Raw genomic sequence first — 14,969 nt, 5'->3', positions numbered from 1 at the left:
ACAAAGAGATAAAATCTCTAGATACCCTATATGACTGTGCCCTTGAACAGTTGTTTATAGAACCAACCAGAGGGACGGTGACCCTGGACATTTATCTTAAATGGCGCCCAGGACCTGGTGTGAGATGTAAGTGTTGTTGAACCAATTGGGAGCAGTGACCATAGTGCTATTAAATTAAACATACATGTAAATAGGGCGGGATATGAATCAAATAATAAATAAAATAAATAAATGGGCAATTGCCAAGAAAATCCCACATGGTCACTTTTGACTTCCCAAAAATGAAGGGATTAGTAAAAAAAAGGTTGAAAGGCAAAGTCAAGAGAGTCAAATCAGTCCAAAATACTTGGGAGCTGTGTAAAAACACAATACAAGAAGCTCAACTGGAGTGTATACCGCAAATCAGGAAAGGTACCACAAGGGCCAAGAAGATGCCAGCATAGTTAATGAGCAGAGTCAAAGTCATTATTAGAGGCAAGAAGTTTACATTCTCTTGCACAGAGGAAAAAAATGTGTTGGCTGTGATCCAGCAAGTCCTTAATATGAGTTCTGGAAGTTGCACAGGGGATGAATTTTGGGCTCCAAAAGGCCTGCTTGCCAACCACTATGCAATCTTCCTCCCACTGAACTATGGTGTGTGTGTGTGTGGGGGGGCTATATAGGTTTGGTTGGATTGTGGCTGCTAGACAGAAAAAGAAAACAAAAGATTGAGTTATGTGCACAAAAACATTAGTACATGCATCAGTGGTTGCATTATCTAATTATATGGATTAGGAAAGGGTAGTTTGATATCCAGATCTAAGTTAACAGTATTTATTTGACAACTTCAAGGGAATTGCAAATGTATATTTGTGAATCTGGCACAAGGTTCCTTCAGAAATCATTTTAGTATAACACTTTATCTTCAGACAATGTTTTACCTTCTATCACCTTCTTTGGTTAACGATACCTCTAAAGTTGCTAGTTCTCTTGCATATGTATGCTGTGAGGAGCTGAAATGAGAAGAGTGGTGGTGAACAATCCATTTTTATACAATCTCTTCCTACCACAGAGTTCTACAGAACATTTTTTTCTCCTACCACCAAACAGTGGTTTGAGCTGAAGGAAAATATAACATTTTAAGTGGTGGTGGTAGCAAGATGGCACCTTTGTTGCTCTGTAAACAAAATGTGCATTTTTTCAGTCATGGGGCAAGCTCTGGAAAACTGTTTCTTCAGGTATTCAGAGTGATTCTGTTCAAACTGAGGAAAAGCTAGCTGTGGAGGCCATCTACTGGCTAGCACCCGTGATATTACCAACACACTTGTCCTCCCCATAGCAGTTTCACAACTTTTTCAAAAATCGATGAATTTGGGACAGGGTATACGAAAAATGCACATGCATTAAAATGCAGGTGTGCCTCCTTTTAAACAATGGAACAGAAAACCTGCCTGGTGCGTGCCTAGGAGCTAACCTAATATGCAACTTGTGGATATGTATGACTGCAATGCAAGTCAGAAACAGTTTCACACCAAGAGGTCACTGTTACTAATCTTAGGCTGCGTACACATGAAGCATTTGAAATGCATAGGGCTCGGTTTTTTCCCCCCATAATGCTTGGGGAACACATCATTTTGCAGTTGCCCATACCTGCGCGGTACTCCACTTGTTAAAGCTGCACCTGCATTGCTCCTACCTGCTCACACAGGTGGGCAGGTACTTTGCAGATATTAGTGTGCATCAGTATTCTCGACTCCCTCACGTCAATTAGTGTTTCCACGCCCAATTGTGAGCAGGCGAACAGGTATTTGTTTACCTGTGCCTGCCAATTATTTTTATTTTTGTGATACAAGTTCCAATATACCAGGCATTCACAACACCGTGGGTTAAAAAAGAAGTGTGGATTGCGACCAGCCCCATCTCTAGCAGACCATCCCAGAGTTCCAGAAACCTGAGAGCTCCATTGTGGGCATCCCGCAGATATTTGTTTACACAGAGCAATTTTTTTTATTATTATTTTTAGAGACACGTTTCCCAATATACCAGACTTTCACACAACAGAAGGTTAAAAAAAAATAATGGGTTGTATTCAACTAAGTCCTACTCAGAGCAGACCACTGAAATTAATGACACTAAGTCAGGCTGTAAAAACACACTAGTCTCCAGATCAAAGCGTTTCCATTGGCCGCACTTGGAGAATGGGTTGATCTGCCGATCAGCTGTGAAATCTCTTTGAAGCTGAATTTTTTTTTTTAAAAAGGGATTCAGCTGCTCTCTCCAGGTTTTACAGTAAAAAGGGGCAGGTTTGACTAGTGTCGTGTGCCCTGTTTTCAGAAGGGAGACACTGGAACCAGCAGAACAGGGAGTGTGTTTCTACCCTCAGACATGTCTATCAACTTCATTGGGTCTAGTCTTGATTACAGCTAGCACTGAATATCACCCAGTAAGTGTGTTGGGCCCAGCCCCATTAATAGCCAACCCTCCCAGAGTTCCAGAAACCTGAGGGTCATCATGAGCATGCCTGCAGGTATTTGTTTAACTGGGTGCACACAGCCATTTTTTATTTTTGAGATATAAGCCTTCTGAAATAGCAGACTTTCACAAAACAGGTTAAAAAAAAAGTATGCCGTGCCCAGCCTCACCAGTACCAGCCTGCTGGTAAAGCAGAAGCTAAGGTGGAGGCGAATGAACAGTTGATAGCTAAGTGACGTTTCGAGGGGCAGGAAGCTGTGGTAGGGAACCCCACCCACACAAGAAAGGTACTGCATATATGCACTTTCATTTGTACTTACGTGGGCTGAAGTGTCAATTTATTCAGTTTTAAAATCTCTTTTTGCATCAAAACTGGTTTGTGAAAAAAAGCATTAACTCATTGAAAGAAATGGGGTATATCTGGGTCAAGATAGACATTGTGGGTACAACACTAAACCACACTAAAAAACAGCACACAGAGTGCACTGAATGCACACTAACCTAGTGTGCACCCAGCCTGAAAATACTATGCCTGCCTCCACACAGTGCCAAAAGTATTGGTTTCCTCTCTATGCACCCACCTCCCATTGGCAGACTTTCTGCCTGTAGAAAGTCACCTAATGCAGTGGGTACTGTGCTCCATTAACAATTTGGGTGAGGGACTGAGGCCAGAAAAAAAGGTGATCTGGCTGGCTATTCCAGGCTTTGCCATCAGAAACTAGCACAATCCAGGTTCACAAAATTCTTACATTCCCCTTTTCCAACGGGGCACAAAAATCCCACTAATCAAGTTTTGACAGAAAAAACCTCCATTAAATACAGCCTTCCACTTTGGATTTTAATGTGTAAGAGGCAGTTCCTTCCAGAGAGACTGGGGCTATGAACACATTAGTCACCTACAGCAAAGAGTTTCCATTGGCCACACCTGGAGGAGGAACAGGTTGATCTGCCTATCAGCTGTGAAATCTCTTTGAAGCAAGTTTTTTTTAAAAAAAACCTCAAGCTGATCCCACCTGGTTTTAGAGTAAAAAACGGTGGGGTTTGATTAGCATCATGTGCCCACGCTTTCAGAAAAGAGAGGTGGAAGTGTGGTGGAACTGGCAGAACAGTGAGTTCTGGAAGTATTCATTACTGGAGATTATGAAAACGTGTGTCTCATTCCACCCACTCTCTCCAGCAACACCTACTGATGCAAAATATGTAATATCACGGCAATAGAGTAGTTCAAACCAGTCAGGATCATACCATTGTTTCAGATCCTTAACTGCAGTGTTAACTAACCACAGTTGGAATAAACTCACAGGTTCTTAACTCCAGATGTAATAGGTATCTGAAGTTTAATCAAAAGTCAAAACTGTTATTCTCAGCACAGGACGATAGCCTTATGCCAAATCAGACCACTGGCCCATCTGGCTCAGAACTGTCAACACTGAGTGGCAGCAGCTCTCCGGGATTTCAAACAGGGGTCTCTTCCAGCCCTACCTGCATAAGGTGGGGACTGAACCTGGGACCTTTTGCATGCAAGGCAGACACACTACCCCTCAGCCACAGCCTTTCATTACGTGTGAAGGAATGGGGGAGCACACAAACCCAAGGCTTGCCGCAGCTCATTCCTGCAATGCCAAGCTATGCTTTAGCATTACATCCAACCAGGGTGCTCTCGTTTTGTAATATTTCAACTTGCAAATCTGTCAGCCGCAGCCCCTCCCACATCACTTTTCTGATTCTCTGCATGCACACCCTACATTTAAAGCACACACTATTTCCCCCAATGAATCCTGGGAACTGTAGTTTACCTCTCTCAGAACTATAATCTCCAGCACCCTTAAAAAACTACAGTTCCTAGGATTCATTGGGGGAAACGTGCTTCAAATGTGCTTCAGATGTATGGTGGTAGGTTTAGAGAACCTAAAGTAAGCCCGCAGCAAGCTCTTTCACTAAATCTATCACTCAGAAAGAAACCTACTCGTATATTTCCTGCAGTCGTTCCACCTCCTCTTCTATACCTTTTGTCTCCACTAAGCGCTTTGCCACACTGTCAAGCTTTTCAGTGAGAAGATTGGATAATTTTTCAAATCTATCAAGGGGGGAGGGAAATGGTTAAATGTTTGATTGTGTACAATTTTTTATATATTTATTCATATATTAAAAGAAATACCAGTTCACCCTTCAAAAAGGATTTCTCCAGGATCCTTCAGTTCTATTCTCCCTCCCACCTGCAAAAAATCAAACAGCATTCTGGGGCCAATGAGCACACTCAGTCCTCATTGGAATGCTTTTAGGGTTCCCTCCCGTTAGGATTTTCTCCTGAATATTTGTTTTGTACAGTGCCTTGCAAAAGTAACCAGACCCCTGACCAATGCTCTCATATTACTGAATTGCAAATGGTACATTGTAACTTCGTTCTGTGTGGTATTTTATTCTGAAACGCTGAAACTCAAAATCAATTATTGTAAGGTGAGATTGGTTTTATGTTGGGAAATGTTTGTAAGAAACATAAAAAAATTGAAACATGTTGCTTGCATAAGTATTCAACCCCCACACATTGTTTGGTAGAGCCCCCTTTTGCTGCAATGACAGCTTTAAGTCTTTTGGGGTAGGTATGTACCAGGTTTGCACACATTGTCAGAAGGATTTTGGCCTATTCTTCTTGGCAGATTCGCTCCAGGTCATTCAGGTTGGTTGGATGTTGCTTGTGGACCACAATGTTCAAAGAGTGCCACAGATTCTCAATGGGACTGAGATCAGGACTTTGACTGGGCCACTGTAGGACTTTCACCTTTTTGTTCTTGAGCCACTCTATTGTTGCTTTGGCCTTGTGCTTGGGCTCATTTTCCTGCTGAAAAGTGAATTTCCTCCCAAGCTTCAGTTTTTTAGTGGACTGAAGCAGGTTCTCTTGCAGTATTTCCCTGTATTTTGCTCCATCCATTCTTTCTTTGATTTTTACAGTCCCTGATGATGAGAAGCATCCCCACAGCATGCTGCTGCTACCACCATACTTCACTGTAGGGATGGTGTGTCTTGAGGTATGGGCAGTGTTAGGTTTGTGCTTTGAGTTTTGCCCAAAAAGCTCGACCTTGGTCTCATCTGACCACAAAATCTTTTCCCAGAGTGCAGCTGGGGCACTCTCATGCTTTCTGGCAAACTCCAGACGTGCTTTCAGATGGTACTTTTTGAGTAACGGCTTCTTTCTTGCCACCTTCCCATATAGGCCAGTGTTATACAGAGCTCTTGATATGGTTGACTGGTGCACCGTTACTCCACTCCCAGCCACTGAACTCTGTAGCTCCTTCAGTGACTGTTGGCCTCTCTGTGGCTTCTCTCACAAGTCTCATTCTTATTCGACTGCTGAGTTTTGACGGACAGCCTTTTCTTGCCGCGTCTGGGTAGTTGATGCAGCTTCCAGTTCCTGATTATTGATCCAGCTGTGCTTACTGGGACATCCAAACACTTGGATATTACTTTGTACCCTTTTCCTAATCTATGCACTTGTATTACATTATCTCTCACTTCTGTAGAATGCTCTTTGGTCTTCCATTTTCCTTCAGATCCACAATCTGACCAATGATCCCTCAACAGTGGGGGTTTTATCCTGACAATGTGACAGTAACTTTAATGGTTCACAGATGGAGGCCAATGGTAAGGTAACTGTGTCAACAGGGCTATGGTCTGAAGGCACATGAGGCTAGCAACCTGCTGAAGCTAAGCAGAGTTAGGTTTGGTCACTGCCTGGATGGGAGACCGCCTGGGAGCCATGTGTAGGCCACCTTGGGTTTCTATGATGAAAAGAAAGGCGGGGTATAAATGTAATAAATAATTTCTTTCGTCTGTGTAAACTGGGAGCTTCCACACCACAGGGGTTGAGTACTTATGCAAGCAACTTGTTTTAGTTTTTTGTATTTCTTACAAACATTTCCCAACATAAAACTAATGTCACCTTAAGTAATTACTTCTGAGTCTCAGCGTTTCAAAATAAAATGTCATGCAGAATTACAATGTACCATTTGTAATTCAGTAATATGAGAGCATTGGTCAGGAGTCTGATTACTTTTGCAAGGCACTGTACTTCTGCAAACATTCTCCAAGCCTGCTGATTGCTCCCACGAGTGTGTGGGAGATTCTGTTTGGGATACATAAGCAATGGCGCTTACATCTGAACTTTAGAACTACAGAGATTATATAGCACACTGCATAGTGCTTTAGAAAGGGCAGGTACCTGTTGCAATGAACTTACTGTCTAAAATTCAAAATGAGGAGCAACAGAGGAAGTGAAGGGAAATGGAGGCAGGAGTAAACAGGGAAGTGATATAAGGTTCTTTCAGTCACATGCGTTTAGGCTTAGTTACATGTTATAGCAGGACATGGGAACAAGGAGAACATCTCTACCCAAACATTCCTACGCTGACATGTGAACTATATTAAAGTAGTACTTTGGCATTTTTAACATAATTTGTCCCTGCTTTTGATTGACACCTTTTAAACAAAGTGTAATTCAATGGTGTAGACTAGGGAGAATTTTCTTCTATTTTAAGTCATTAATTGCATTCAAAGGGTTGGGCTCTTTGACTGACACCTTTTAAACAAAGTGTAATTCAATGGTCTAGACTAGACAGAATATTCTTCTATTTTAAGTTTTTAATTGCATTCAAAGAGTTGGACTCTTTATCAGAGAGAGCTACAATATAACTCTATAATTTTAGTAGTATTAAAGAAGTTCAGATGTTAATGTACTCTTCTGCAAGTTGGTCTCTCTGAGAACAGTACTGGTCTTCTTCATCAGTTAAAAGTCGAAACTGTGTGTCGAGAAGGTCATTTTCATTTCTGAGTTTTTCATAGTATCGCATAACCACTGCTAGCTTCTCGTCAGCCTAGAAATAAATTGCAGAGTTGGTTAATTTTACTGAACAACATAGTTCTCAAGAGGTTATGATACTTTCAGAGGACCATAAAACATAATACGCCTGTCACCCACTTAAAAGAAATCTTAGTCTTAAGAACGTTAGACGGAAGGCCAATTGATTCTAGCATTCTGTTCCCATTGTGGCCAACCAGATACCTATGGGAAGCCCACAAACAGGGCATGAGTTCAACACCTCCCACTGTTGTTCCTCAGCAACTGGTATTCAGAGGCATGCTGCTTCTGATGGAGGTAATATATAGCCTTCATGACCAGTAGCCATTAAGTAGTCTTTTACTCCATCAACTTGACTAATCCCCTTTTAAAGAAACTTCATGTAGGCAAGCATCATACATCTTGTAGCAAATCCCATAGTTTAACTATGCAGTGTAAATCCCATAGTTTAACTATGCAGTGTGTATGAAGAGGTACTCCCTTTTGTCTGTCCCGAATCTTCCACCATTCAGCTTCACCGGATGTCACCAGGTTTAGTATTATCAGAAAGGGAGAAAAAAAGTTTCCCTGCCCTCTCCACACCATGCATGATTTTATGCACCTCTATTATGATCAGCCTTAGTCATCTTTTTTTCTAAGGGAAAAGGCCTGAAAGTTGTAACCATTCCTTATAGAGGAGTTGCTCCAACCCCGTAATAATTTTGGTTGCCTTTCTGGCATTTTCCAGCTCTACAATATCCATTTTGATATGTGGCAACCAGAACTGTACATAATATTCCAAGTGTGGTTGTACCATAGATTTTCATAAAAACATTATGATGTTCGTCATTTTGTTTTCCTTTCTGAATGATCCTCAACATGGAATTCACCCTTCTTTTTGCTGTGGCAGCTGCACAACTGAGTCGACATTTTCACTGAACTGTCCACTACAACCCCAAATTCCCTTTCCTGGTTGGCCATTGCCAACTCAAGACTACCTTCAGTGTAGGTATGAAATTGGGATGTTTTGCCCCAATGTTGTTGTTATTGACATTGATTAGTAGCTTGTTGCCTAAAAGGTCCCCAACGTGCATCACTTTACACTTGTTTACAGTGAGCTGCATTTGCTATTTCAATGCTCATCCTCCCAGTTTGGAGCGATCACTTTGGATCCAAAGTTCACTACTGGAAAAGAATTTTCTTTCTGCTTTACTGCTGGAGCTATCCCTGAAAGCACCCCTATGCAAAGCACATGCTCTATATGATGGCCCATCCTGCAAACATTAAACAATCTCATGCCAAAGTACAGATCACTCAGACTATAGTGGAAAAAGGGAATCATCACTTTGGCTATTATAGTTTTAATTAAAATGTACTTTTAATTAAAGCTAACTGAAAACTGAAAACCTGGAGACAGACTGAAAACATCCCTGTATTGGCTGATGAGATTATGACATCACAATTTAGCTTTCCCAGATTCTGTTGTTCAATGTACAGCAGGGCCTGAATTTAGGTGGTTGCACCCCATGCAAGGATGATGCCATCTGACCTGGAATCCCTGTGCTTTAATCCTAAGTGAGGACAGGCTATAGTTATCGGTGATGAAGGAAAGACATGCTGCACAGTAACGGAGGGTTTTTTGCTTCTTCGCTGTTGCTAGACAAACATTTAAGTACATCTTCAATGAAAACTATAATAGTTACAACAATGATTCTTGCTCCACTATCTATTATTTAATTGTAGGCAATTATGAGACTGATGTTCATATCTAAAAGTTAGGAGAAATCCCTCATTGCATGTGGAAGCAGAGACGTACATGCAGAGCTTGGAAAAGTTACTTTTTTAAAACTACAGCTCCCATCAGCCCCAGCCAGCATGGCCACTGGATTGGGCTGATGGGAGTTGTAGTTCAAAAAAAGTAACTTTCCCAAGCTCTGCATACATGGCTATTCTCCAGCTTGAGTCAGTAGCTGGGGCTGTGTGCACCTGTAAAAGAAGTCCCTATTATGCCATTCAGCCCCTTGGGAGGTGGCACAAGAACTGGACAATGCCATCCCCACTAACTGATCAGCAGAGCTAGGACCTTTTTTTAAAAGGGGAATATGCACATGGTAGGGTTGCCAGGTTCCTGGCCTGAGACTGATCCTGTATCTTTAGGAGAAGAGAAAGTCAGCCAAGTGCAGGTGTTCTTGCAACACTATAATGAGAAAAACCACAAGGTGGAATTCTCCCTTCCCCCTGCACAACTTTTAAAGATACAGAAGACTTCTTGGAGGCTGGGCCTGGCAACCAAGAGGTCTTCTGTATCTTTAAAAGTTGTGCAGGGGGAAGGAAGAATTCCACCTTGTGGTTTTTCCCATCACAGTGTTGCAAGAACACCTGCACTTGGCTGACTTTCTGTTCTTCTAAAGATACAGGATCAGTCTCAAGCCAGGAACCTGGCAACCCTAAGTCCCAGCTGCAGGGCACCCACTGTTGGATTGGGACCAACAGTCTTTGTTTATTTTGTTTTTCAGCATTTTCAAAGTCAGGAGCACAGGTTGTCAAAGGATACATATTGTTGATTTCATGCCTCCGTTATCTGTCGTAGCAGACGATCTTTTTCCTCATCAAAGCTTGTATCCATCGTACTTAACTTGGTTTTAAGATCAGCCCTGAAGTACAATGCAGATTTATTTATATTTATTATTTGATTTATATCCCACCCTTCCTCAGTAGGACCCTTGGGGAGCAAACAAAAGCACTAAAAACACTTTAAAACATCATAAAAAAGACTTTAAAATATACTGAAGCAAAACATCTTTAAAAACATTTTAAAACATCTTTAAAAAGGTTTAAAAACATATTAAAAAGCAATTCCAACACAGACATAGACTGGGATAAGGTCTCAACTGAAAAGGCTTGTTGAAAAAGGAAAGTCTTCAGTACGCCCTGGAAAGATAACAGAGATGGTGCCTCTTTCATATTTAAGGGGAGGGAATTCCACAGGGTAGGTGCTGCCATACTAAAGGTCCGTTTCCTATGTTGTGTGGAATGGACCTTCTGATCAGATGGTATCTGCAGGAGGCCCTCACAGTGCAGTGATCAACTGGGTATATAAGGAGTAAGATGGTATTTCAGGTATCCTGGTCCCAAGCTGTACAGGGCTTTGTACACCAAAACTAGAACCTTGAACTTGGCCCGGTAGCTAACGGGCAGCCAGTGCAATTCTTTCAGCAACGGGATGCCATGTTGGTAATACCCTGCCCCTGTGAGCAGTCTCACCGCCACATTTTGAACCACCTGCAGCTTCCGGATCAACCTCAAGGGCAGCCCAATATAGAGTGCATTACAGTAATCCAGCCTCGAGGTTACCAGTGCATGGACAACAGTGGTCGGGCTATCCTGGTCCAGAAACGGCCGCAGCTGTCTTACCAGCTAAAGCTGGTAAAAGGCACTCCGAGCTACTGAGGTCACCTGGGCCTCTAGCGACAAAGATGGACCTAGGAGCACCCACACACTACGGACCTGCTCTTTCAGAGGGAGTACGACCCCATCCAAAGCAGGCAACTGACCAATTATCTGAACTCGGGAACCACCAACCCACAGCACCTCCATCTTGCTAGGATTCAGACTCAATTTACTGGCCCTCATCCAGCCCACCACCGAGTCTAGGCAGCGGTCCAGGGCTTGCACAGCTTCTCCATGATTCAGATGTTACAGAGAAATAGAGCTGGGTATCATCAGCGCACTGCTGACACCTCGCCCCAAATCTCCTGATGACCACTCCCAAGGGCTTCATATTGATGTTAAACAGCATGGGGGACAAGATGGTACCCTGCGGCACCCCACAGCACAACTGCCTGGGAGCCAAAATACAATTGCCCAATGCTATTATCTGAAAATGATCTTGGAGATAGGATCGGAACCACTGTAAAACAGTGCCTCTTAGATAAATTTAGACAGGATGCTTTCTGTAAAGGAAGGAGCCACAATCCATTGGATGTTATATGCTTTCAGAGCTTTGCAGCATTAGTTACCTAATTATCAGCATAATACAAAAAAGAGCCTTGCAGCTGGAAGACTAACACAAAAAAATCCTATACATGCTTACTCAGAAGTAAATCCTATTGTGTTTAATGGAGTTTACACTCAGGTAAGCATGCATGGGACTGCAACCTAAAAGCTACCCCTTCCAAAAGAAATGCAAGAAGACAATAAGGGATGCTAACAAAGAATTTGAGGAGCACATCGCTAAGAACATAAAAACCAACAACAAAAAATTCTATAAATACATTCAAAGCAGGAGACCATCTAGGGAGGCGACTGGACCCTTGGATGATAAGGGAGTCAAAGGTGTACTAAAGAACGATAAGGAGATTGTGGAGAAGCTAAATGAATTCTTTGCATCTGTCTTCACAGTGGAAGATATAGGGCAGATCCCTGAACCTGAACTAACATTTGCAGGAAGGGATTCTGAGGAACTGAGACAAATAGTGGTAACGAGAGAGGAAGTTCTAGGCTTAATGGACAATATAAAAACTGAGAAATCACCGGGCCCGGATGGCATCCACCCGAGAGTTCTCAAAGAACTCAAATGTGAAATTGCTGATCTGCTAATGAAAATATGTAACTTGTCCCTCGGGTCCTCCTCCGTGCCTGAGGACTGGAAAGTGGCAAATGTAACGCCAATATTCAAAAAGGGATCCAGAGGGGATCCCGGAAATTACAGGCCAGTTAGCTTAACTTCTGTCCCTGGAAAACTGGTAGAAAGTATGATTAAAGCTAGATTAACTAAGCACATAGAAGAACAAGCCTTGCTGAAGCAGAGCCAGCATGGCTTCTGCAGGGGAAAGTCCTGTCTCAGTAACCTATTAGAATTCTTTGAGAGTGTCAACAAGCATATAGATAGAGGTGATCCAGTGGACATAGTGTACTTAGACTTTCAAAAAGCTTTTGACAAGGTACCTCACCAAAGACTTCTGAGGAAGCTTAGCAGTCATGGAATAAGAGGAGAGGTCCTCTTGTGGATAAGGAATTGGTTAAGAAGCAGAAAGCAGAGAGTAGGAATCAATGGACAGTTCTCCCAATGGAGGGCTGTAGAAAGTGGAGTCCCTCAAGGATCGGTATTGGGACCTGTACTTTTCAACTTGTTCATTAATGACCTAGAATTAGGAGTCAGCAGTGAAGTGGCCAAGTTTGCTGACGACACTAAATTGTTCAGGGTTGTTAAAACAAAAAGGGATTGCAAAGAGCTCCAAAAAGATCTCTCCAAACTGAGTGAATGGGCGGAAAGAGCTCCAAAAAGATATCTCCAAACTGAGTGAATGGGCGGAAAATTATGCATATTGGAGCAAAAAATCTTAATTACACATATACACTCATGGGGTCTGAACTGGCGGTGACCGACCAGGAGAGAGACCTCGGGGTTGTAGTGGACAGCACGATGAAAATGTCGACCCAGTGTGCGGCAGCTGTGAAAAAGGCAAATTCCATGCTAGCGATAATTAGGAAAGCTATTGAAAATAAAACAGCCGATATCATAATGCCGTTGTATAAATCTATGGTGCGGCCGCATTTGGAATACTGTGTACAGTTCTGGTCGCCTCATCTCAAAAAGGATATTCTAGAGTTGGAAAAGGTTCAGAAGAGGGCAACCAGAATGATCAAGGGGATGGAGCGACTCCCTTATGAGGAAAGGTTGCAGCATTTGGGGTTTTTTAGTTTAGAGAAAAGGCGGGTCAGAGGAGACATGATAGAAGTGTATAAAATTATGCATGGCATTGAGAAAGTGGATAGAGAAAAGTTCTTCTCCCTCTCTCATAATACTAGAACTCGTGGACATTCAAAGAAGCTGAATGTTGGAAGATTTAGGACAGACAAAAGGAAGTACTTCTTTACTCAGCGCATAGTTAAACTATGGAATTTGCTCCCACAAGATGCAGTAATGGCCACCAGCTTGGATGGCTTTAAAAGAAGATTAGACAAGTTCATGGAGGACAGGGCTATCAATGGCTACTAGCCGTGATGGCTGTGCTGTGCCACCCTAGTCAGAGGCAGCATGCTTCTGAAAACCAGTTGCCGGAAGCCTGAGGAGGGGAGAGTGTTCTTGCACTCAGGTCCTGCTTGCGGGCTTCCCCCAGGCACCTGGTTGGCCACTGTGAGAACAGGATGCTGGACTAGATGGGCCACTGGCCTGATCCAGCAGGCTCTTCTTATGTTTTTATGTTCTTATGTGCAATATGACTCTTCCCCCACCACCACCTTTGATGGGAAAGGTAAAGTCCACTTGCAGAGGAGATTAAGGCTGTGAGCACACTAGTCGCCTACAGCAAAGTATTTCCATTGGCCGCACCTGGAGGGAAAACAGGTTGAGATGCCAATCAGCTGCAAAATCTCTTTGAAGTGAATAAAAAAAAATGCACTGACGCTGATCCCACCAGGTTTATAATAAAAAGGGGCAGGGCTCGACTAGTGTCAGAAAAGAGAGGTGGAGACGAACAGGTGCCGGCGGAACAGTTAAGCGTGCCTCTGTCCTAAGAGTTGAAGTGGGACTATAGCTCAGCATGGGCAACAGATGCTTTGCATAAGGGTTCAGTCTCTGGAATTTCCAGTTTAAAAGGACCAGGCAACATGTGATGGGAAAAGGCCTTTCTAAGAGACCCTGGGCAGCCATTGCTAGTCAAAGCAAGAGAAACGTTTTTCTCCCTCACTCATAACACTAGAACTTGTGGACATCCGATGAAGCTGAATGTTGGAAGATCCAGGACAGACAAAAGGAAGTACTTCTTCACACAGCACGTAGTTAAACTATGGAATTCACTCCCACAAAAGGCAGTGATGGCCACCAGTTTGGATGGCTGTAAAAAAGGATTAGACAAACTCATGGAGGATAAAGCTATCAGTGGCTACTAGCCATGACAGCTATGTTCTGCCTCCATAGCCAGAGGTGGCTATGCTTCCGAATACCAGTTGCTGGAAACCACAGGACGGTAGAGTGGTCTTGTGCTCAGGTCCTGCTTGCAGGCTTCCTATTGGGGCATCTTCCCATTATTGTCATCCATTAAAATAAAGAAGTACTGCTCAAAACGAAACAGTATAAAGACAGAAAAGGAAACAAAGCAATACAGAGATGCAGGGGATTTATACACCAATACCACTTGCAGGAAGCCACAGGAGGGGAGCAGAGAGTGCTCTCGCGTTCAGGTCCTGCTTCCCATGGGCATCTGATTAGCCACTGTGAGAACCAGGTGCTGGACTAGGTGGGCCACAGGCATGATCCAGCAGGCTCTTCTTTTATGTTCTTATTCTAGAAGGATGAGCTGCACATGGGTTGCCTTGGTTGGATGGGCATCAGGTTCTCTGGGCACACTTATGAAGATGAACAAACAAACCTTTGCAGCATTCTTTAGCTTGTGTGCTTTTGATTTCTTTCCTTGAGAAGTCCATAGTCGCCCACCTGGTTCCAGAAACACCTTCTGACATAAACTTTTTACACTTTCTGTGACAACACTGACACACTAGGGCAGCCTTTCCCAACTAGTGGGCCACCAGATGTTGTTGGACCACAACTCCCATCAGACTCAGCCAGCATTGCCAATGGTCAGGAAAGATGGGAATTGTGGTCCAACAACATCTGGTGGCCCACTAGTTGGGGAAAGGCTGCACTAGGGCTTGCTGCAATAAAACCCAAAATTAAGAAGGGGAG

General features: G+C 43.1%; 1 protein-coding gene across 2 annotated transcripts in view; it reads right to left on the bottom strand.

The window, feature by feature from the left end:
- LOC133377777 (coiled-coil domain-containing protein 175-like) overlaps nucleotides 1-14,969 on the bottom strand; it is a 54,108-nt gene that overhangs the window by 16,382 nt on the left and 22,757 nt on the right. For both annotated transcript variants that reach the window (XM_061612438.1, XM_061612440.1), the window contains exons 8-11: nucleotides 9,855-9,936; nucleotides 7,183-7,319; nucleotides 4,418-4,528; nucleotides 921-992 (exon numbers count right to left, since the gene is read on the bottom strand). In XM_061612438.1, the coding sequence (XP_061468422.1) occupies nucleotides 921-992; nucleotides 4,418-4,528; nucleotides 7,183-7,319; nucleotides 9,855-9,936 (402 nt within the window). The remainder of the gene's footprint in view (nucleotides 1-920; nucleotides 993-4,417; nucleotides 4,529-7,182; nucleotides 7,320-9,854; nucleotides 9,937-14,969) is intronic.

The sequence above is a fragment of the Rhineura floridana genome, chromosome 2, assembly GCF_030035675.1.
Source record: "Rhineura floridana isolate rRhiFlo1 chromosome 2, rRhiFlo1.hap2, whole genome shotgun sequence".
Taxonomy (NCBI): Eukaryota; Metazoa; Chordata; class Lepidosauria; order Squamata; family Rhineuridae; genus Rhineura; species Rhineura floridana.
The sequence above is the reverse complement of the archived record's forward strand: the minus strand, read 5'-3'. Positions and strand labels throughout refer to the sequence as shown.